The sequence below is a fragment of the Hemitrygon akajei genome, chromosome 29 (genome assembly GCF_048418815.1).
Source record: "Hemitrygon akajei chromosome 29, sHemAka1.3, whole genome shotgun sequence".
Taxonomy (NCBI): domain Eukaryota; kingdom Metazoa; phylum Chordata; class Chondrichthyes; order Myliobatiformes; family Dasyatidae; genus Hemitrygon; species Hemitrygon akajei.
In genome coordinates, this window is record NC_133152.1 from 8,090,137 (window position 1) to 8,116,102 (window position 25,966).

The 25,966-nt window shown below is 38.8% G+C and overlaps 1 protein-coding gene across 3 annotated transcripts in view; it reads right to left on the reverse strand.

Moving 5' to 3' along the window:
- Positions 1-25,966, reverse strand: part of mtor (mechanistic target of rapamycin kinase) — a 319,886-nt gene that overhangs the window by 182,520 nt on the left and 111,400 nt on the right. For all 3 annotated transcript variants that reach the window (XM_073031667.1, XM_073031668.1, XM_073031666.1), the window contains exons 20-25: positions 24,222-24,308; positions 21,102-21,269; positions 20,123-20,235; positions 19,678-19,840; positions 3,387-3,479; positions 2,475-2,615 (exon numbers count right to left, since the gene is read on the reverse strand). In XM_073031667.1, coding sequence (XP_072887768.1) covers positions 2,475-2,615; positions 3,387-3,479; positions 19,678-19,840; positions 20,123-20,235; positions 21,102-21,269; positions 24,222-24,308 — 765 coding nt within the window. The remainder of the gene's footprint in view (positions 1-2,474; positions 2,616-3,386; positions 3,480-19,677; positions 19,841-20,122; positions 20,236-21,101; positions 21,270-24,221; positions 24,309-25,966) is intronic.

Sequence of the window (25,966 nt, forward strand, 5' to 3'; positions counted from 1 at the left end):
GTACTGTCAAATGTTGCTCTTTCGATGAAATGTTAAACGGGGGCCCATCAGGTTGATTCAGTAGAATTAATTTGAAGAAGAAACAGCGTATTTTTCCCTTGGTGTCTTAGTCAGTATTGATTCCTCACGCAACATTATACAGGCAAATAATGGGTTATTATTACTTGTGGGAGCTGTATACAAACCTGTTGCTTCAAATCCTACATTAGCAATTCTAAAGTAACTTACTGACTCTAAGATGCTTTGGGGATGCATAAAGGGGGATAAAAAATGCTTCCTTTATGTTCTAAGGTCACACAAAAAAACGGATTAGCAACAGAGTTCACTCTGGTATTTTTAATAAGAATATATTAAAAATGCATCAGGTATTATTCCTTACAGCTAACACTCAAAGTCTGGTTTTACGTCAATATAACCTCTAATACCTCAGAAACAGAAACCAAGAAAACAGCATTTACATTTTGATAAAAAGAATGTTGCTAATATGCATAACAGAGAGTTCAAGTAAAATATCTTTATCCAGAAAGTGATTAGAATGTACAAATTGCTATTGTGAGAATTAATTAAGGCAATCATCATAAAATGCACTTTAGGGAATTCCAGGCAGAAACAATACACTGCTTGTATATAGATAACACTATTCACAACAGCTGTTCTTCATAGCCAATGAAGTACTTCAAAATTGCAGGCACAAGATCCCAAATTGCATGATGGCCAATAAAGCAATCTTGAATTAAAGGCTATGTTGTAACTTGGAACCAATTCCTCCACATTGCTAAACTGCTCACCACCACCTTCCCAAGCATAATTATGTAGCAGCATTAAATGCTACCAACGTCAGTGAAGCCTACTTCTTGTAAGTTAATAAAAGGAACAGCCAATCTGCACACAGCAGAGAAACAACACTGATAAAGACCTGTTTTTTTTTAATATAATGGCATTAATCAGAAGAAATACTGACCCTGGCCCTCTTTAAAATAATACTAGTTGATCATTTGTATCCATGCAAGAATATAGACAAAGGTTCAATTTAATGCCCCATCTGATGGCACTCTATCATGACTGGAGGATCAACTTTGATTTTTGTGCTCAGTTATCTGGAGCAGAATTTGCACCCACAACCTGAATCATTGACAAAACTGCCAAGAAATAAGCCAAGGCTGACAAACACACAACGAAGAGGAGTAGGAAGAGACTTATGTAATGCCCAGACCACTTGGTTTCCCTATTTATATTTGTACAATGTCCTGTGTATGCTACTCAAAAAGGCTTCTTTGGTTTGTTAAGAGTAGGAATGCTTCTTTGTCTGATAAGTGTTTCTCTCGCAGTTGTTTAGCTTTAGACTTGCTGATATGGGGATTGTATTCATTTGTTAACCAATGGGGAATGTTATTTTGTCTTGTGAGGCTGGGAACTTGGGGGGGGGGGGGGGGGGGGGTTCGCGGTCTTTTGAGGAGAGTCGAGAGGAAGACGCCGAGGAAGGTGGACGTGCGCTACACTGCTTGGTTGACCACTGGGGGTGGTCCCAGGTGTGAAGACGTGGAGGTCGGAGGCAAGCGACGAGGGGTTGAATGGTTCGATGGTTGAGCTCCAACGATGTGCACTAAACTGACTGAACTTTGATAAGTTGGCGCCTTTTGTTTTTTTTCTTTCCTTTCATATATATTGTATTGCCTAGTACTCTTTTAGTTTTAGTAAACTCTTTAAAGTGTATTTCATAATGGTATCTGGTGTGAATTTGATACTGTGTGCGGGCGCGAGGCATAAACTTGATTCTCACAGCACCTGCGTGTACGGGAGGTGGGGTTGGTGTGTGGCTGGATCTCCTTTTCCCCTAGACATATACCAGCCTGTTGGGTAAGTGTTACATATTCTATTTTCTAAGTTGCACTATAACTAAAATTGTGAACTATACTTTTTAATGGTAATCAGAAAATATTAATATTTCTGGGTCTACAGTGCTGTAAGCAGATACCTGCAGTACGATACTGCTACAATTAATATCTGTTTAAACAGTATTTAACAGAGCATTAATTATTATATTTCTACATTAAATAGGGCATATGCAGGCATGGAGACCACCAAGGGAGCTGGAAAAAGTTGACATTTGATTTAAGCTGCTAATTATTTTCTTTTAAATATGCTTTTGACATTTAACATTTGCCATGAGTTACACCATACGTATTCAGCAGCTTTTAAAATTCAGTGTGTAATTTAAGGATCTCAATGAGGCTTATGAAGAATTTCTGCGTGGCATTGACATTTATTGCTCAAAGTACCACACAAGTCACTGTTACAGTGTCTAAACTTAAAAGGAACAAGCTATTTCTGTTAAACTTTATAGTAAAAATGCTTTTGATAAATTCATGCATAATTCAAGACTAACATCTGATTCTGCTGCCCACCATTAACATTCATTTAAAATATACATACTTAAAATTATACTTTAATTTCATCTATAATCATGTACAAACCTTCTGCAGATTGGTGGTGCTAACATGCAATTTCTTCATAGGTTGAGTCTCGACAGGTCCACTTGACAGTCTGTCACCTTGGTTGCCTCGTGAACTCCGGCGCTGATCTTCTTCTTCCTCTTCTTCTGCCAATGTGTAACCCTATTGCGCACATTCAGATCAATTTAAATTAATTTCCTTAACAATTGAAAGAGAATGTAGGCTTTTTCTTGAGCAGTACAACCTAGGAGTTATTATACCTAGGAGCAGGCTATTTATTCACCGATTGCTACTTTATAAATAAGCTCTTCAGCTGTGTTAAAGATTACAACTCGGCAAATTTGCTTTGGTAAAATAGACTTATATGATCAATCATACACAGAACTGAAGGCAATTTTCAACATGGTTTTGACAAACCAAATAAATATTACCCCCACAGAAACAGAAGGCTTGGTATATGGGAGGGCTGTGAAGAAGAGCTTTCTGACAAATTGGTAAATATACTTACAAATTCTACTGTCACGCAAAAATGTACGTTATTTATCTGGAGAAATGTGACAGAAATATTTCACTCCAGTTTGATAAAATCAAATAATGCTACCATAAAATTACATTTCAGGCCTGAGAAAATTTAGATCAATACATATCCACCTTCACACTGTGAGTACGTGATAAACTTAGAAGAATTCTACAATACAGATCTCTTTTGATGAGCAGACTAACTATATTTTAAAGTTAAGGTTAACCGAAAGATGTTCAGTTAATTAAGATGTAATATATAACCAAATTAGAATGGCTTGCAGCTTGGAGGAAAACCTGCACTTGCTACCTCCTCCCTTGGGGAAAAGATGTTGAAGCTTTCGGGCTAAACAAAGTAGAATTCAGGAGACACTGCACATTCAAACTTGAAACAGGAATTGAATCTAAGCTCACCTTTACAATGCGACATACTAACACATCATATCGTTGATGGTTTATCCTGTGGCGCATCATCATTTTATTCACCATGGGAATAAATATCTGATACTGAAAAATATACATGTAAATGTTATTAGAATTAATCAATGCTTTTGTTGTCCATTAATTTCTTCAGTTTTTTTAAAATGGAGAAACTTTCAAATTTAATTACATGTCACTATGAAACAGCTGTTCAGATACAATTTTAATAAATTGCATACCGTTAATAAAAGACCCTGCTGAGATGGCAGCATTCTTGCCCACTCCAAAGGTGAACATTTAGAACTTAAAGGAGATTTGACATATTATCAAAGATACTGACAAACCTCTCCAGCTTTCCAGTAGAAAACACTCTGACTGGTTATATCGCGGCCTGGTATGGATACTCCAATGCACAAGGACGGAAGAAGCTGCAGCCAGTTCCATTGTGGGAGCTGCTCATCCCACCCTCAAGACCTACACGAGGTGATGCCTCAGTAAGGTAGAGACATCATCAGGGACCTCCATCCTCTTCTCATTGCTGCCTATGACCCACACCTCAAAGTTCCTCTGCTGTCAGGTTCTTCAACTAACCTGAAAAACCCTAGCTGTACCTCAGACTGTAATATTTCCTGCAATTTGACTAATGCCATTATGTCTATTGTTGGGTATTTTGTCATCTATGTATAATTAATATTAATTTTCTGTAACTTATGTTTGCCAGGTTTGTAATGTGTACTGCTGCTGCTGCAGTAAAGAGCAAATTTATACGCTGTGTATGTATGCCCATGACAATAAGCCCGGACATGGATCATACAGCACAGAAACAGTTCTCTTACCCTCACCATACCACCACTGATCATAGTGCATTCATCCATTTTTCACCTATTAACTCCCTTCCCACTGTCTTATTCTACTGCCACCTACTTACACCAAAGGTAATTTAGAGCAGCCAATTAACATACCAATCAGAAGATCTTAGGCACTTGTATTCAGTGCGAGTAATACTGCACAGGTAGAGTTATTGTCTTTTGAGCAAGGCACTGCAACATACTGTCAATCAGGCCATGTCAGACAGTTTGGATTATTCTACCCAGCCTGTTAATTATGACCAGGGTTACTATTCACAAGACTTGCTTCTCTCTTGCCTGTGCATGGTTCAAAAGTTTATTATCAAAGTTCATACTGTATATAATACCACATACAACCCTTAATTTTCTTGTGGGCAATCACAGTAAATACAAGAAACACAATAGAATCAATGAAAGAGCACACCCAACAAGATGGACGAACAACCAACATGCAAAAGACAACAAAAGAAAAAATGAAATAATAAATAAATCAGCAATAAATCTGAAGGGTCCTTGAAAGAGAGTCCACAGGTTGTGGGAACATTTCAGTGATGAAGTGAATGAAGTTGAATTTAGTTATCCTCTCTGGTCCATGAGCCTGATAGTTGAGGGACAATACTGTTCCCGAACTTGGTGCTGTACCCCTACATGAGGTTAGTTGGTGCCTTGCCCGTACGACTACCCACAGTTGCCATAGCAATCTGATGAATATCAAGAGATGACTCCAATATTCTGAAACGAAGATGCTCCCAGCACACAGTGTGCCTGAGTACTTACAAGCTCCCTCGTTTTGATTGTATGATATAAATGCAAACCTTCTTTTCAATAAAAGGAGCCTAGAATACTTGATTTAAAAAAATGCATTACTTACCAACGCTAAGCTGGAAGGAACAGGGATATGCACTGAGGGAGCAGGTAAGGCATTATTTTAATAATAAGTATCAGATTTAATTAGAAAAGCAGTGAAGATTTTAAATTTAACCAACTTAATGAATTCTTAACTTTAAAAACTATGGTACTTGTGTTATGATTAAAAATATCAGTATCTTATTACATATGACCCGTGGGAATGTTTTGCATTTGCACTCAAGCCCAGAATAAAGATATGTTCTATTAGATTAAACTAAGGTCTCAAGAATTCACTCAGATAAATGTAATGGATTGAACAGTGCCTGAGAACCATAGGAGAGGTCGCCCCCTTGCTTTGCCCAATAATTTTCCCTCAATCCCTGAAGATAGTGTATTATCACACTGATTTTATGGGTCATTGTTGCACACAAGTTGGTTGTTGTATTTCCTACACTACTGCAGGATGAATCTTCAAAAGACTTATTTTGCTGCAAAACATATCAGAGCATGATTTGCAGCAAAGTTTGCAGATGATGCAGATCAGTGGAGGAGGTGGCACTGTTGAGGAAGCAGGGAATTTGCAGAAGGACTTAGATTAGGAGAATGGGTTGATGAAATACAGTACAAGGAGATGTATGGTCGTGTGACTTGGTAGAAGGAACGAAGGCAGAATTTCTTTTCTAAGTGGGGAGTTATTACAGATATCAGGGGTGTAAGGGGATTTGGGAGTTCAAATGCATGATTCCCTAGAGGTTAACTTGAAAGTTGAGTCAGTAGTAAAGAAGGCAAATGCAATTTTAGCATTCATTTTGAGAGGAGCAGAATATAAAACCAAGAATATAATATAGAGGCTTTAAAAGGCATTGATCAGAACACATTTGGCGTATTGGGAGCAGTTTTGTGCCCAATATCTAAGAAAATACGTGCTAGAATTGGAGAGTCCAGAGGAGGTTTCATGTTTCCAATAATGGGAAAGTCTGCGACAAGAGGGCTTAGCCTCAGATTAGAGGACATCCTTTTACAACAGAGATTAGAGGCATTTCTCTGGCCAGAGGGAGATGAATCAGCAGAATTTATTGCCACAGATAGCTGTGAAAGCAAAGTCATTGCGTAAATTTAAACAGAGGTTGATGGGTTCTTGGGGTTGAGAGGGAAAATAAATTACGGAAGTCGTGATCTAATGACAGAAGAAACTTGATGGGCCAAATAGCTTAATTCTGCTCCCATGTCTTATTGTCATGTCAATAAGCAGACAAATAAAATCTCATGACACCTTTAACATCGTAAGGAAGTTCTCCCAGTATCACACCCAAATGTTATTGATTGTTCAGCTCTAGCAAAACCTAGGAACCAATCGAAAATCTACCACAGAGCTTCATTATGTGCAAATTGACAGTTGAATTTTCATAATTTATATGGCTATGCATTATAAATTGGGATAACGCAAGGACTTGAAAGGTCCTACAGAAACAGAATACTGCCCTTTCTTTCTTTCCACATTTAATAAAGAGAATGTTGAAGCAACTGCGAGCTTGGCTTTACTATGACAAAATTAAAATTATAGAAAAGTTTGAAGAGATTATTCCACCCTAAAAGTTGATATTGGCAAGCAATTAAAGTTTCCTGAATTGATCACATCATCATCCCTGAGGCCTGATATGGTCATTCTGTCAGAAACCTCAAAGCATCTGTTCATGGTAGAATGACAGTTCCTTGTGAAGACTAGATTGAGGAGGTGTTTGAATATAAACCCAAATAACTAGGAGCTGGTAGAGCAATGCCAAAGAATGGGGTGTAGAGGTTTTGCTGGCTGCTCACAATGCAGAACTTACTCTATCCTTGGCATTATGGGGCTGCAAAGTAAAGGGCCATCAGGCTACTGAGTGAGCCGCCAGATGACTATGGACAAAGAGGTGTGACCCGTGGACCAGTGATGCTGGGAGACAAGCCTGGGCCTGATCAACCCTGGCTGGGTCACCTAGGCGAGAAAGTGTGATGTGGAAATACCAAAACTACCCAATGATTAATGTTCCCCTCTAATTTGCAATGACCAGTGAATGCAAGAATCTTGCGCTCAACAATTTTTTGTCCAGTGACAACAGGTGCGCACTGAATCTTACATACAGAAATATTCATTTTAACAGCTAGGAAAATACAGTCAATAAGAACTTTGATCTCCTTTGGGTTTGATCATTTTTGCTCTCTTTCATCTGCACTCTCACAGCAGGCCTGTAGCAGATAATGACGGATTTTCTCACCGGAGCTTTTGCACACCATCCATGTGATTTGCTTGCTAAATGATGCTTTAAAAAGTCAAGTTTCCAAATATCACACCAGTTCTTCTCAGTTTCTGTATTGTACATAAATACTTCTCATATGCCCCTGCCCTCATGAGCTTTTGGTGTAGCAGTTTCTACTATTTCATTAAATCATTTTGCTTTAAATGCACTTCACACCTTTGGTTTCTTTGGAATTCGACATAGTGAATCAGTAAGTTCTTTCATAAAAATAGTATAAATAAGCCACTTCTAAAATCTGCAGACTAATCAAAGCAAACTCCACATTGTCAACACTGTCCGCATCAGAAATTGGAAAAGGAAATGTGATTGTGTCTGATCGTGAATTATACTTAACATGTCAATGAGGTAGAGGGTGACAACATTTTGTGCGCAGTTTAAATTCCTTTGTGTGCTTGCAGCAAAAGGTGGCTGTGCACAACTTAGCTTGAACATTACAAGTGACCGCAGGTTACATCACCGATGAGGTGTTCCAGCCATCCTGGGGTGTATCTCAGCATCACCCATTACATTTCTCCTCAATGAACTGAGTCTAATCCCACTTTCCAGCAACAAGTTTGCAGGTTTGTAAGCATTATCTAACCTTTCTCCACAATGATAGCTTTCCAGTCTACTTTTCAGCCTCTTAGGTGTAATCACAGCCTTCCCATAATATGGTGACCAGGACTACTTGCTGTCTGAGATGTGATCAAATTAACCCTGTTTTTGTGCAGGCTTGCTAATCACTCGGGAACACACATTCTTGCTGAAAAAAATTCAATGTCTTGCAACTTACATTTTTCAACAATGCATGATTGGTGAATCATCCTACCCAAACAAATGGCACCCAACACTTGAACTTTATAACCCTGATCAAAATGACAGTTAGAGAATACAATCAAAATTTAAAACATGCCGACTAAATGGAAAATTACCATTTTAAGACTATCATTTTAAATTAGGTATATATTTTTTTTTAACTGCCCAGGAAATGGATTGTTCTCCAGCAGAGTTTACTTTTGTTATTATTGAGATATCGCACAGAATAGGCCCTTCCAGCCCTTTGAGATGCATTGCACAGCAACCCCAATTTAATTCAGGCATAATCATGGTACAATTTATAATGTACAATTAACCTACCAACCGGTAGGACTTTGGATTGTAGGAGGAAAACTGAGCACCTGGAAATCCACACAGTCACAGGGAGAACATACAGGTAATAGCAGAAATTGAACCCCGTACTGTGCAAACCACTACACTACCATACCACACAGCAGAAAGTACCTCAAGTGCCATCTGGGAACTACTTTAAGTGCAGGTATGAACATTCTGGATTTGGGTATACAGGTCAAGGGGTTCATACAGCAAGAAAAATTAAGAATTTTGTGCTGATTCTGGGAGAAAAACATTGGTCAAGACACTTCTACAGAAAGTGCTATGATACATCAACACACAGCCAAACCACTGGAACAGGCAACAGGCAACACACTATTGTGTGACATCAAGATCCAAATATATCACCCTGGATTATTTTTGAGTTCCTTGAGAGGAGTTTGAGAACATAACTTGCAATTGACCTGGGGGAATACAATGTAATTTGTTCATTAGAAGCCAAAGAAATCAATCCAGATTCCAAAATAAACATCTGCAGTAGATTCCCTCAAAATAGCAACTTAAAACTCATTCGATCATACCCAGTGGTGAAACATGGAACGTGCTCATCTTGAGTTCAACAGTTACCAGCTGAGGCCATGAATCAGAGAATCCCTTACGTACTTGGCTAAGTTCACAATCAGATGCACATCATTAATGCTGTTTTTAATCGAGTTTGCTGGGGATAATCTCTTACATATGACAAAGAAAGCAGTCATTCCACTCAACAAGTCCATGCCAATTCCCAAGTTAAGAATCTCATTGATTCCAATCCACCTCTCTCAATTTTCCTCTACTAAACTACTTTATACTATTTGTTCATCAACTCCTAAACTTCTCTGGTCACACTAAAGAGAATTTACTGTACACACAAGGGATTGCAGGTACAGGTGGCCCCCACTTTTCGAACGTTCGCTTTACGACAACTTGCTGTTACGAAAGACTTACGGTACATTAGTACCTGTTTTCGCTAACCAAAGAGGATTTTCGCTTTTACGAAAAAAAGACGCCCGCTTTATATGTGTGTTTACCCCGAGAAGGACTACAATTGACCGTGAAGCCTTGTGCCAGCAGTTGTTTGCGCATGCGTGTACGTGCTGTTTTTTTTTCTCCAAATCTATTTTGGCTCGCTGCCTTCCCGAATTTATTAAGTGAAACTACACTGTACCTACAATATTTCTACTTTATATAGGGTGCAAATTTATCATATCATTCCTGCTTTTACTATATATTAGTGTTATTTTAGGTTTTATGTGTTACTTGCTTTGATTTGGTAGCTTATTTTTTTGGGTCGGGAACGCTCAAAAATTCTTCCCATATAAATTAATGGTAATTGCTTCTTCGCTTTACGACATTTCGGATTACAAACGGTTTCATAGGAATGCTCTACCTTCGGATTGCGGGGGAAACCTGTACTGGAATCCAGAGCACCAGAAAAGTATTGGAAGAACTCGGTGGATCAAGGTAGCATCTGTGAAGGGAAATGAACAGTCGATGGTGGAAGGGGAAATAGCCCCAAAACACTGACCATCCAGTTGCCTCCACAGATGCTGCCTGACCATGTTGTCTATTAGACTTCTAGCATGTCTCGAGCTTGTGGAAGGAAATCGGATCAGTTGGCCAAAACTCCATATATTTAAAACCCAAAGTCAGGATCAAACTTGCACCCTTGCAACTGTGAGACAGTATTAATTGCTATAATACCCATGGTTTCTGTCCATGATTCACACCACCAGTCTGTAAAACCAACTGAAACTATACCTGCTTCACATAACACTTGCACATTTGATGTACCAACACTCAAGAGAATGGGCATCATATCAACAATGTAAAAGAACTGAGTCTGTCCTACAATTGATTCCTTAAATGCTAGCCTTAATACATTACCACATGTTGTTGCAATTTTATTTTAATGTATCACAAGCATCATCATATACATTGACAGACCCTGAACAGGAAAATGGAAAAGATAATGTGAACCAAATGGAAGATTGTGTCATTGTTTCCACTGATATAAAAGTACCAATGGATCTCACAAAGATTTTGGCATATGGAGTTAAAATATTCCCAAATGTGATAAAAATATATTCTAGAATAAAAATGGATACAAACTTGGCTTAGTAACAGGATTCAGAGGGTGGTAGTGGAGGACATTTTCTCCCAGATTAGAGGTCTGTGATCCTTGATGTGCCACAGGGATTAGCACTGGTCATCTTCTACATTAAAGGTTTCGATGGGAATGTTATAGGCATGTAAGTTAGCGGATGATGCAAAAATTGGTGGCATACTGAAAAGTGGAAGTTTTAAGTAAGATTGCAAAGATCATTAATGAGAGTAAGAAACAGCAATTTAATTTGGACAAATGCTATTTGTTACACTCTGGAAAGGACATGCAGTAAGTGGCAGGACTATGGCAAATGTTTTAGAACAGAAAACTCTTGGGGTGCAATGATTATAGTTCTCTGAAAGTAGCAACATGGATAGACATGGAAAAAAGAAAGCATTTAGCAAACATGCCTTTGTTGGTCAGGGCACTGAGAAAATCCTACAAAAATTAGTAGATACAGCGCAGTCCATCATGCCTTCTCCACCACTGAGCACACTTGTTTGAAGCCTTGTCACAGGAAAGCAGCATCAGGGACCACAACCACTTAGGTCATGCCCTCATCTCCTGAGTCTGGGGAGATTTAGCTTGCTACCAAAGATTCCAGCAGATTTCCACAGATGATTCAGAGGATTCTGATCGGTTGCATCACTATCTGGTATTGAGACCAGCCAGCTCTATCATGGGCACAAGCCTTCACAACACCGAGGACATCTTCAAAAGACGTTACCTCAAGAAGACCATAAGACACAGGAGCAGAATTAGGCTTTTGGCCAATCAAGTCTGCTCCGCTATTCAATCATGTCTGATATTTTTACCCCTTCTCAGCCCCACTCCCCAGCCTTCTCGCATAACCTTTCATGCCATATCCAATCAAGAACCCATCAAGTTCTGCCTTAAATACCCCCCACGACCTGGCCTCCACAGCTGTCTACGTAATAAATTCCACAAAGTCACCACCCTCTGGAGTCTCCACATCTGTTTTAAATGGACACCCCTCTATCCTGAGGCTGTGAGCTCTTGTCTTAAGACTCCACCACCATGGGAAACATCCTTTCCACATCTACTCTGTCTAGGCCTTTCAACATTCAAAAGGTTTCAATGAGATCCACCCTCATATTTCTAAATTCCAGCAAGTACAGACCCAGAGCTATCAAACGTTCCTTGTATGATAACCCTTTCATTCCCAGAATCATCTTTGTGAACTTCCTCTGAAACCTCTCCAATGCCATCACATCTTTTCTTAGATGAGGAACCCGAAACTGTTCACAATACTCAAGGTGAGGCCTCACCAGTGCCTTACAAAGCCTCAGTATCATATCCCTGCTCTTGTATTCTAGACTTCTTGAAACGAATGCTAACATTGCATTTGCCTTCCTCACCACCGACTCTATCTGCAAGATGACCTTTAGGGTATTCTGCACATGGACACTTAAGTCCATTTACATCTCAGATTTTTGGATTTTCTCCCCGTTTAGAAAATAGTCTGCACATTTATTTCTACTACCGAAGTGCATGACCATGCACTTTTCATCATTCCATTTCATTTGACACTGCCTTATCCATTCTCTTAATCTGTCTTAAGTCCTTCTGCAGCCTACCTGTTTCCTCAACACTACCTGCCTCTCCACCAATCTTCAAATCATCTGCAACTTGGCAACAAAACCACATATTACATCATTTAAATCATTGATATACAGCATAAAAAGAAGTGGTCCCAACATCAACTCCTGTGGAACACCTCTAGTCACTGGCAGCAAATAAAAGGATCCTTTTATTCTCACTTGCTGCCTCCTACCAATCAGCCAATGCTCGAAGCATGCCAGTAACTTTCCTGTAATACCATAGGCTCTTAACTTGGTAAGCAGCCTCAAGTGTGGCACCTTGTCAAAGGTTTTCCGAAAGTCCAAATATACGACATCCATTGCATCCCCTTTATCTATCCTACATGTAATCTCCTCAAAGAATTCCAACAAGCTCGTCAGGCAAAATTTTCCCTGAAGGTAACCATGCTGACTTTGTTCTATCTTGCCCTGTGTTACCAAGTACTCTAGAACCTTATCCTTGACAATTGACTCCAACATCTTCCAAAACACCGAGGTCAGGATAACTGGTCTATAATTTCCTTTCTGCTGCCTTCCTCCTTTCTTAAAGAGTGGAGTAATGTTTGCAATTTTCCAGCCCACTAGCACCATGCCAGTGTCCAATGATTTTTGAAAAGATTATTACTAATGCCTCCACAATCTCTATGGCTACCTATTTCAGAACCCTAGAATGCAGGTCATCTGGTCTGGGTGACTTATGTACCCTCAGCTTTTGTGCACCTTCTCCCTTGTAATAGTAACAGCACTCACTTCTCTTCCCTCGCAACCTTCACCATCTGGCACACTGCTAGTGACTTCCGTAGTGAGGAATGGTGCAAGATACTCATTTAGTTCACCTGCCATCTACTTGGCCCCCATTATTATTTCTCTGGTCTCATTTTCTAGCAGCCCTATATCCATTCTCATCTCTTTATTTTCCTGACATATTTGAGAAAAGCTTTTACTATCCATTTTGATACTGTTTGCTAGGTTGCTCTCATATTTCATCTTTTCTCTCTGAATGATTCTTTTAGTTGCTCTTTGTAGGGTTTTAAAGCTTCCCAATCTTCTGTCTTCCTGCTAATTTTTGCTTTGTTGTATGTCCTCTCTTTTGTTTTTACATTAGCTTTAGACAACCATTGTCAGCTATGGTTGTACTATTTTGCCATTTGAGTATTTCTTTGTTTTTGGAATACATCTATCCAGCACCTTCCTCATTTTCCCTAGAAACTCAGGCCATTTCTGTTCTTCTATCATCCTTGCCACTATCTCCTTCCAATTTACTTTGGCCAACTCCTCTCTCACACCACTGTCATTTCCTTTACTCTATCAAAATACTATCATATCAGATTTTACTTTCTCCCTATCAAATTTCAAGTTGAATTCAATCACATTGTGATCACTGGCTCTTAAGGGTTCTTTTACCTTAAGCTCTCTAATCAGCTCTGGTTCATTACATAACACCAATTCCAGTACAGCTGCTCCCCTAGTAGGCTCAATGACAAACTGCTCTAAAAAGCCATTTCGAAGGCATTCAACAAACTCACTCCTGATTTTTCCAATTGTCCTGTTGAAATCTCGCTTGACTATCATAACATTGCCCTTTTGAAACACCTTTTCTATTTCCTGTTGCAGTCTGCTCAGCTACTGTATATAACTGGCATCTTTTTATGCTTGCGGTTTCTTAATTCAACCCACAAGGATTCAACCTCTTCCAATCCTACATCACATCTTTCTACTGATTTGATGCCATTCATTACCAGCAGAGACACGCCACCCCGTATGCCAGCCTTCCTACCTCTCCAATACAACGTGTAACCATGGACATTCAGCTCCCAACTACAACTTCAGCTATGATTCAGTGATGGCCACAATGTCATACCCAATAATCCTACGCTCCATGTACCTATCCAAGAGTCACTTAAAAGACCCTATCACATCCACCTACACCACCATTGCCAGCGGTGCTTTCCACGCAGCCACCACTCTGTGTGTGATAAACATACCCCTGACATCCGCACTGTACCTACTTCCAAGCACCTTGAAACTATGCCCCTCGTGTTAAGCCATTTCAGCACTGGGAAAAAGCCTCTGGCTATCCATACATTCATGCTTCTCATCATCTTATACACCTCTATCAGGTCACCTATCATCCTCCGTCGCTCCAAGGAGAAAAGGCCAAATTCACTCAACTTATTCTCATAAAGCATACTCTCCAATCCAGAATCATCCTTGCACAATAAATTTTCTCTGCAGTCTTTCTATAGTATCCACATCCTTCCTGTAGTGAGATGACCAGAAATGAACACGGTACTCCAAGTGGGGTCTGACCATGGTCTTATATACAGTAGCTGTAACATTACCTCACGGCTCATGAACTCAACCCACGGTTGATGAATGCCAATGCACCATACACCTTAACAACACTGTCAATCATACAATTGTACTTAGTTAGAGAATTGTACAGCACAGAAATGGTCCATTCAGCCACCATTCATGCCAACCCTTTTGTTCCATTACATTAATAGCATATGGCTGCATTGGGACAAATTCCTTCTGTGCCCTGTCTCTGTAAAGGCTCCTGAATATAGTAATTAGATCTGATTCCATCAAGTTCTCTGGCAGCATATGTCATATATTACCTACTCTCTAAAAAAGCCTAATCCTTTAAAACTCCCTCCTCTCACCATAAAACTAAGCCTTCTTGTTTTTGATATTAGATAAAGAAACAGGCTGCAGTTATAATCCTGTCTCCAGATAAGTTCCCTCATGGTGTAGAAATGAGTTCAAGGGAGAAGCTTCTTTTTTGTCACCATCAGTGTTGTCCACGCTCTGAAGAAAAGATTCAAAGCCCTTGAAGTTTTGTTCAAGCGAGCAGAAACAAAATTTCAACTGACCTGTTCAGGTAGTTAACCCCAAAGTATAAATGTAAGATCAACCAAAAAAAAAGGGAAAAAAACAAGATTTGCACAGATGAAGAATCAGGAACAGAACATATAATTGCCGTTTTAAGAATGAAATCAGTAGATGAAAACATAGATTACAGGATTAGATAGATTATTAAAAGAAAGATGAGTCATTCTCTAGACTGTAACATGATAATATTCTACCATTAAATGCTTAACATCATAGATTAACCACTTTTCACTGTGAAATACAATTGTATATCCCAATTGTATTCAGAACTATTAACACACTCTTAACTGTCACACTCTTAACACCCTTGTACGGCACATCCAAAGTGCAAGAAGGCAAATCACCATTTAGGCTACATCCACACTAGACCAGATAATTTTGAAAACGCCGGTTTCGAGTGAAAACAATAGGTGTCCACACTATGCGTTTTGATAATATCTCTATCCACATTGAAATGGAGATTTCAGCGAATCTCCTCCTCCTGCACATGCGCAGGACACATCTACCAAAAACAAGCGACATGTTTGGTGTTGAATCTCGCCGTAGAAGTGCGCGTTTGTGTAGTTACAGACTAGAAAAACTTAAAATGACGGACAGCTGTTGGCTCTCACACAGGAGAACTTAAACTAAATAAAACAAATACTGGAGCGTATGGCAGCAACCGACTGAGTTCAATGACAGATTCACCAAGCTGACGATGAATACTGAAAAACTGACTAACTCTGTTGCATTAATAAAGCACCTTGTTAAATGTATAAAACATGTCTGCGTCAGTGTTATCTTGTATTTCCATACAATATTTCATTAGGCTGTCACACATCTACTGTCAGAGAAGTACTTGCATAAATAGGTAAACCACCTTCATACAAGCAAGGACAGAAAACAGGGCAAAGTGAGTATACTTATTTATTCAGTAAGTTATAGGTCAAAGTATTTGGTGAGTACATTTCTAACTCTTCTGGCTTCAGTCTCTTTGCCATCTGTTCTGAAATTGCTAGGTTGCGTTCAAGAAAACAATGAAATAGCGCGCTGCTGTCTGATAACGTTTTCAGAAGTCTCCGGTTACGCTGTCCACACTGATCTGCCCGAGCAGCGTTTTCAAAAATAACGCACCCTGGAAAGCGTTTCTGAAAAGCTCCGGTTTTGGGGGATGAAAATGCCGTTTCAGTGTGGACGGAGGGTAAAAACAAAGAGAAAAAGAGATAAAAACGGATTTATCTGGCGTAGTGTGGATTTAACCTTAGGAGTGACATTTTAAACTTTGTTGAACCTATCCTCTGTATGTCAATTTGGTAAATTGCTGGCAAAGAAGTGTGACCTACAATTTCATTGCTTATTATTTGCCACTGACAAACCGTCTGAGTCCACCCTCAGTGCTAAAGAGGTTTCTGTTCTTGACGAATATATGCTTCATCTTTTCAATACTTTAAAACCTTTCACTCCTCATCCTCAAAAAGTGAACTAACTTACACTAAATGTCCAACACCTCATTTTTCTCATGGCTATTTTATTACTATAGAAAATTCTAATATCAAGGAAAAGAGAACTTCCAGAAAGGTATTATAAATTCATGAAAAATACTGGTGCTGATGATACAATTAAAAATAAAATTGCACTGAAAATACGTAAGTTAGGAATTCAGGTGAAGTTTTTTCCCCCCACACTTTGACACAAATAATTTCATTGTTCCAGCTGAACTTGTTGAATGGAAGAATTTAGCTAAATTCTAGCATGTTAAAAGGCATATATGTATGCTGTGCAAGATTTCATTAATAAAATTATTCCCTTAATCTGCTCTCTATTCTAAACCACTTAATGTCTTCTATGAATACCTCAAAAGGCATCACTCTTCAGTGCTCAGCTTTACATAGTAAACTACAGTATGCCAAAGACTATTAAAACATTTTTTGCCAAATCCGTTTTAATTGCTAAATAGGAGAAAAGTTTAAGCAATTTTTTCACAACACACATCCTACCATTCAGTGAAACACTCAACTTCTCCAGATACAGAACCTAGCAAAAAACAGCAACTTTTAAATCTTAATTCCTTTCAGTAAACATTATTTATCATTAGTTTAAAAAAAGTGTGATTTCAAAACTGCATTCTAAAGGTATAGGAGTCCAGATAAACCATTTATAAAGTGCTTATGTTTAGCAATCCTCTCAACCAATAATTAACACACAACTTACTAATCTATCCTACCTAAATAACTTACTTGATGTATACCAAAAAGAAACCACAATCAATGGGGTATGAATGATATAGTAATACAAACTGCGGAGATGCTAAGAATAGCATTAACAGGGAAATGAATATCAGCCTTCCACTTTTCTCAGGCTTCTGGCTGGGTACAGATATAGACTATATTTTTATAGTCTATATTTTTATATCTATTTATATCTATAAATAGTCTATTTTTATATCTTTATTGATCCCTTGTACGTCTGTCTGTCTGTATCACCACTTTTTCGATGACAAACTCTGCCATCTTCATCAGGGATGATGCCTGGGCATGTCTAGTCTAGTGGGATTTATACCCTCCTGATTGGTTAGTTCTCATCCAACCAGGTTTCTGCTCTCTCACCTTGTTCACAATTGAATTTCAGTTCTTACTTAGAGCGAGACCTTCGTCTTTGTTAAAATTATTTTCCTCTAGTTTTATTTCATTGGCTTCTTTTACCAGGCAGACCCAAAAGTCATTGGCGTGGCACAGTGGATTTGTGCCACTGAAATCAATCTATGGCCATTGCGAATGTAGTGTTCTGCTACCATAAATTTCTCCGGGTAATCCAAATGGATGCACCTCATGTGCTTCTTAACGTGGGTTTCCACCATACATTCCATCCAGCCAATATGTGTTGTACCGCATTTACAGGGAATCCTGGAAACGCCAGCTGACCTGAGTCCCAGGTCATCTTCGGCCCGCATAAGCTATGATTTGAGCTTCCTTATGGCTTTGTGGATGGTAGTAATCTGATATTTCTTCAGGATCCTGGCGATCCTTAAAAGAAACCATGGAAATATAGGGAAGACAGCCGGTAGTGACAAGATCCTCTTCGTTGTTCAGGTTTCCTGGTTTTTCCGTCAGGCCTTTAAAAACCCGATTGATTTTCTTCACCTTGTAAAAAACCAGTTAACATAATGGGAAGCACGGTGGAAACTAGAGGAAAATAATTTTAACAAAGACAAAGGTCTCGCTCTAAGAACTGGAATTGTACTGTAAACAAGGCATGAGAGTGGAAACTTAATTGGATGAGAACTAACCAATCAGGAGGGATGGACTACGGGGACATAAATACCACCAGACTAGACATCCCTTGTCATCATCCCCGATGAAAATGCAGAGTTTCTCATCAGAATGTCGATTACAAGTGATATTTGTACCCGGTTGGAAACACGAGAAGAATTTATTTGTCATATATGCCAGGAAAGCACTAGTTTCTTTTTCAATCTTTCATACATTTTTTTGAAACCTTTTGAAGCTGTGTCATTCTTAAAATACAGAACAGTCAACTAAAACTAGAGAAATTCAGATGCGAATTACAATACTGAAGAACCAAATGAAGGAAATTAGACTGTTTTAGCTAATACGTCAGCTTTCTCTGCAGAATTAAGGAACAAAAACTGCACAAATCCAAACATGAACAAGTTGAGAAAACAGGTCCTTTAGCTCAACTGATTTATGACAACCAAGATTCCAGTCTAAGGAGGTCCCATTTGCTCACATTTGGTCTATATGCCTCTAACAATTTTTTCTATTTAAGTACCTGTCCAAATGCTTTCTGAATGGGTATTGATGCACCTGCTTCAACCACTTCGTCTGGCAACTTATTCCATATAGCAACCACCCTCTGGCTGGAAAATATTGCCCTTCAAGTTCCTATTCAGTCTCACCTCACTTCAGTTCTTGACTCCACAACTCCAGAAAACTGTGTGCACACTGTCCCTATCTAAACTCTCATGATTTTATACCCCTCTGTAAGATCACTTTGCATTCTGCTCTGTATTCCAGCTTCCAAATGCTAGAAATCCCAGCCTCATCTACTTCTCTCCAGAACTTGCGTTATTTGAGTCTTAGAAACATCCTCATAAATCTCTGCACTCTTTCTGGCTTAATGGCAAGTTTCTGATAGCAGGGTGATCAATGGACTGAAAGTAGTGGTTTCAGCTCTGTAACTACAGTGAAATGGTGTCCAACACTCACAAACTAAAGAACCAAACTTACTGGGCAACACAACACTTCATCACCAGCCTCTATATCACCTCACCACATTCCCCATTTCTCAATGAGACTACTATTTCAGATTAGCTTTAAATTATTCACTTATGACCATAAATATCTGAACTGAGATTGAGTAAATTCATTCCATATTGCTCTCAAACACGAAAGTGAAAATACCATGCTCTCAATTAGAATCAAATCCTGTCCAAAAGGTGAAACATTTTCACTATTTCCACCATCGAGCAATAATTTAGAACAGTAAATGCATATACATGTAATATAGTGTAAACTTTTATATCTATATTGGAAACATGGGTAAAGAATTTGTTTTCACCTTTTTCCCAAGTTGAAATACTAATGAAGAAAGTGTGTCCATTGCAGTTTGACGTAATTCTGGAGTACAATCCAGTGTACGAACTATGGGATGAATAATCCTTGAGGCATAGTCTGTGAAGTCCAAAGATTCTGTCAGGCGATCCAGAGTCTCCAAAGCCACCCTAACATATTTTTGAAATAAATGAAAGTGTGATCAGCAAGAAACTAGGCCAATTTTTGTCCTTCCTCTGTTTGATCATATTTACATGTCACCCAAGGTTTGTATTCCATATTTTTGGAATCTATTATTTTACAATATTGCAGGTCTTCAATAACTCTCACTATGTGTAGATGCAATTATTTTGCCATAATTTACATCGTTTGAAATAAAATCTTTGGTAAATATTTTTGAAGGGGCTGCAGAAAATAAGAAATGGTAAGAAGATATACAACTGAAGACCTACTTTCTAGGTGTCAAGGGTACTTCTTGTCCATCAAATAATTTGACAATTGGAGGAAGCAGAAGATGCAGATAATCATCCAGGTTGGCTCCAAATAGTTGTATTGCGTTTAATAGCTGTGGGGGGAAAAAACAGAAAATCTAAACAACAGAACAGAAATTTATTTTCATCAAGAATTGTGAAAATACTGAATAAAGATTTAAAAAAATTATAACACACATTTCCCACAAATTGTTTAGGATCAAACATAAGCTATGTATAGTTGTAAGTTTCCAGTACAGCTATCCTTTACAATTCATTCAAGCTCTTAACCTCAATAGCACAGGGAATTCCCAAAGACATTAAAGACTCTAAGGCAGGGGTGTCAAACTCATTTTAGGTCACAGGCCGGATTGAGCAAAATGCAGCTTCATGCGGGCCGGATCAGTCGGACGCGTGCGAACGCAGCTTTCGTTGCCTCCGTTTTTTCAGCCTGCTCTCATGTGTCTCAGTCTCTGCTATAACTACAAAGTGTTTCACTTTACAAATTCCGTTTCTTATGAAGAAGACTGACGAGCAAGACTGCCGAATAAACACTAAAAACCCTGAAAACCTGGTACCTGAATAAACTCAGCATTAGCCATATCATACGCCATAGGCGCTTCGATTACTGGGGCCAGCTTTTATAGTAATTAGATATTATCTCGCGGGCCAAAGATAATTCCACCGCGGGCCGGATTTGGCCCGCAGGCCTTGAGTTTGACATATATGCTCTAAGGCACAAAGAAGTCTATAGGGAGGCAGAAGGGAGATCTAATTTCTAGACATCAACATAGCATTAAGATAATCTAGAGAACAAAATGGATATTGAATGGCAACAATCAAATGTTTTTCTAATTTTAATTAGGAAATACTGCATCAGTGGAAGATTCAGCAGAGGTTTTCAGCTAAAAAAAACATGGTGGTTAATTGCTTAATGATATTAAAACTTTCCAGGCCTCACCTTGATTGTGACACTGCGTCCTGTACTGGTGTCATGCATGAAGACACGTAACATGTGAGGAATCAGCTGTGGCAGATAAAGCTTAAATTCCCCTCCCAAAGCAACAACAATCTGCTCAATAACCAGAATAATGGTGTTCTGCATTTGATTGTTAAGTGTCCAATATTCCTGTAAATGACAAAAGATCATACTTTTTAAAATTAAATATAAATTTAAAATTATTTTAAAGAAAAGTATCTGATTGGGGAAATGAGACTAACTGAACTGCTCAGGTCCAGCAGAAATGTGAAGGGATGAATGGTCTACTACTATGCCATAGGGAAATACAAGAACATCAATCTAAGAAGTAAAAACAAAATATTGCAGTAATGAGTTAATGCCTGGAACTTTGTAGCCAACAACAGGAATGCCTTTACTTCCATAATTTCAAGTTAAGTTCAAGTAGATGGATATTCAACCATACACATGTCCAGCTAGATGTTCAAGGTAACCTTAAGAATGGACATTGAATCCTGCACTTCCTATTGACACAAGTACAAACAAATAAGCAACTCATTCTTTACTTATTGTAACCAGGTTACACTACTGCAACCCAAGGACATATTCGAAATATAATTACTCCAACCAATTTTCTTATGCAGAGTTACCTTCAACATTTTGAGCTGAAACACTTTGGAAATATTTCAGTTCTCCAGAACCAGCATGTTTAAAATGGTCTAACCATTATACCACTTAAGTTTGGAATGAGCTTCAAACACTACACAAGGGTAAACTTAACTTCCTCTGGAAATCATGCCATTGTTTCAGAAATGAATAGTGCAGAAAAAGCCTATCATTTAGCCTATTGATCTATACTAGATAGCAACAGATGCTATGCATCTCCTTCAAAGTGTATACTTCCACAATTTCAAGTCAAACCCAGTTCAAGTTTATTGCCATTCCATAACACACATGTATACAACTAAATAAAACATCATTCATCTGTGGCCAAGATGCAAAACACAGTGCATATATAGTCACACACTGTATATAGTTACAAACCAGCACACACAGTCACAAAACTAATATCAGCTCAAGCCCCGAGATGGCACAGACTGAAGACTGACAAGCTGACATGAAGTGTAGGGTGTATGTTTAGTAAGGCAGTGTAATGTTACTGGAACTGTTACAATAAAACAAGTAGCAATATAATGCAGGATGAGAGTGTCTGAGAATTGCAGATGGGGGAATGATGCACGGCAGAACATTCAGACAGGGTACATGTGCGCTCAGTTCCGAGAAACCAAATAACTCCCAAGCTAGCAACTCCTCTGCCAAAAATTCTCCATCTTATGGCCAAATCTGTCTACTTTATGGCCAAATGCATCTCCCGATCGACTCTAGTGCTATGGAATACCTGTGCTAATCCAATTCTGGCATCTCAAACATTGCCAATGTTAAATCGCTCCACTATCAAAATCCCCAGGCTTTAATTTCCTCTCTGCCTTTCCGTGTTATTGTTTCTTTTAAGCAGCTCTTCCAGATCTCCACATGTGCATCTGTATTACTTTGAGTTTCATCATGCTCAAGTAAAGCAGCTTGTGAGATTCTATCGTATGAAACTGCTACGGAAATTCAGTCATTGTTACTACTGTTGGATCCAGCTAGTTTATTCTTAAGACTGTTTAATTGCTATTTTCTTTGCAGTTTAACAATTAATTATCTGCTTGTATTTTAAGTAATTATTTATATACAAGTAACTGCTTCCTAGTGGTCAGAGTATGTAAAAGCAACTGTTCAGTGTTTTCCTCTAGTGGTTACACTTGTTTGGTTCTGGAAGCTTCTCTTGGTGCTTCATTATTTAAGGACTTTCAGATTGATTGACTGACTCTTACCTACAAATCTGAAAGGAATTTTTCTGATCTATGGGTGTAAAAAAGCTGACCACAAGGCAGCACTGTTCTTAGGTCTTTTGACTCTCCCTGATGATGACACGGCCATAGTGGGGTGTGTCAGGAATGGACAGGAGGAGGAGTATAGGAAACTGATACAGGACTTTGTGATATGGTGCAACTCAAACTACCTGTGTCTCAATATCACCAAGACCAAGGAGATGGTGGTGGACTTTAGGAGATCTAGGCCTCATATGGAGCCAGTGATCATTAATGGAGAATGTGTGGAGCAGGTTAAGCCCTACAAGTATCTGGGAGTACAGTTAGACGAGAAGCTAGACTGGACTGCCAACACAGATGCCTTGTGCAGGAAGGCACAGAGTCGACTACTTCCTAAGAAGGTTGGCGTCATTCAATGTCTGTAGTGAGATGCTGAAGATGTTCTATAGGTCAGTTGTGGAGAGCGCCCTCTTCTTTGTGGTGGCGTGTTGGGGAGGAAGCATTAAGAAGAGGGACGCCTCACGTCTTAATAAGCTGGTAAGGAAGGCGGGCTCTGTCGTGGGCAAAGTACTGGAGAGTTTAACATCGGTAGCTGAGCGAAGGGCGCTGAGTAGGCTACGGTCAATTATGGATAACTCTGAACATCCTCTACATAGCACCATCCTGAGACAGAGAAGCAGTTTCAGCGACAGGTTACTATCGATGCAATGCTCCTCAGACAGGATGAAGAGGTCAATACTCCCCAATGCCATTAGGCTTTACAATTCTACCGCCAGGACTTAAGAACTTTTTAAAAGCTATTATTAATGCTTCTTGAGATAGTGATTTAGATGCATATCATATTTTTTACTGAGTTAAGTATTGTATGTAATTAGTTTTGCTACAACAAGTGTATGGGACATTGGAAAAAAGTTGAATTTCCCCATGGGGATGAATAAAGTATCTATCTATCTATCTATCTCTCTTCAATTAGTAGACCTTTATCACTGCCTGTTTTCAGCTTTCATTTAAATAAAATGAGCCTGAAGCTACAAGGTTCCTGCCTCTTTCCTGACTTCTGAGAGAACCTTGAATTAAAACATCAGAGTCCAACATTACTGAGTTAAAAATACACCATATAAAATCCATACGCATGAGAACTTTTAACGGAATGCAGTGATCCAGTCTTTTCTAAATAAAATCCAGCAATTTTAAAACCAATGACAAGAAAGATTTTTTAAAAACAATGTAACTGATAAATAGTACTCACCTTAATCAAGGCAAATATGTCATCCATATAGGGTCGAATGTGAATTTTCACAAATGAAACAAGCATTCCCAGCTGCTGGAACAAAAACTGCAAGAAAAAGTAGTTCTTAAATAGTTTGGGAATAACACTTGTCACTTCAAAATACACTTAAATACATGATTTAGAGATAACATTCTTCACTATGTCCTTTTTTGAATAGTACAAATTTTAAATAGTAACCTCAAAATCTAAGTTCCAGCTGGTTATTGGCTTCAATGTGTTAAACTGCAGACACAAGGAGGAGCAGGTCTGTCAGTATTTGCCCAACAAAATATTTTTGGAAAACGTCAACTTTATTGACAAACTTGCAAATCAACTTGTCTACAAACATTTTAATTGTGGTCAAATGAGGTGCAAATTTTTAACCTTAAAACCAACCATAACCCAAACTTAGGAAATCAGTTTTTAAAAAATTTACTTGACTGGCGGTTAACCAAGTATCGATATGAAGAGTCAGAATCATACAGATTGGAAACTGGCCTTTCCGCAAAACTCACCTCTGCTAACCAAGTTGCCTGCTTACATTATTACCATTTTCCTGCATTTGGCCCATATCCTTCTTTTCCTTTCTCTATCCACATACTTGTCCAAATACTTCTTAAATGCTACGATTGTACACATCTCTACCAAATTACACAACTTGTACAATATAGCCAACCACTGTGTGAAAAACCTGCCCCTCAGATCTCCTTTAAATATTTACCCTCTCAACCTAAATTCTAGTACTCTAGCTTTTAACTCCAATTCTTTTGGAAAAAGACTATGACTACCTACCCTCTCTATGTCCTTCAAACATTTATAAACTTTTTTTTAAGATCACCCTCAGCTTTCAACACTTCAGTGAAAACAATCCCCACCTATCCAATCTCTTCTTGCAACTAGCCCTCCATTCCAGTCAATGTCCTGCTAAATTCTCATCTTCATACTTTTTTGCTCTGCCATATCCATTCCATACCATGGTAGTTAGAACTGCACAAAATAATCCAGATGTGGTCTATCAAAATGTCTTCTACAACTGCAAGGTAATATTTCAACTCTTATACTCAGTGCTTTTGTCTCTGAAGGCATGCAAGCTAAATGTCTTCCTCACTACTCTAACCACCCATGTCACCATTTTCATGGATCTATGAACTTACACACCTTTATACACATCATTGCTTTTATGGTCACTGCCCTTTATGTCTGTACTGCATTGGAAACCAGAATTGCATAACCTCACAGTTGTCTGGATAAAGTTCCACTTTCCAAAGCTCCACCCAATTTTCCATTTGATCTATGCCTATCCGTATCTTTATGCATCTACATTTGCCAGCCAACAGTCATTGCTCCACCTATAGTCACATCAGAATTACTTAGCAGTGTACCATGTCCATATCCATATCTGATCCCTGCAGAATACGAGACTACCAGACAGAAGCACAATCCTACACCACTACCCTCTGCCTCTCATCACCAAGCCAATTTTGGATTGAATTTGTCAAAATACCTTGGAATCCATGACTTGCCCTTATGAATACCTGCTTTTCCATGTGATCATAAATCAAATCCCTAAGAACTTTTCCAATCGTTTCCCTACTGCTGACAAGGGGCTCATGGGCCAATCCCTACTGCCCAACATTAGCTATCCTCCAGTTCTTCAGACCCACACCTGAGACTAAAGATGATGCAAAAATCTCCATCAGAGCCTCAACAATCACTTCTCTCAC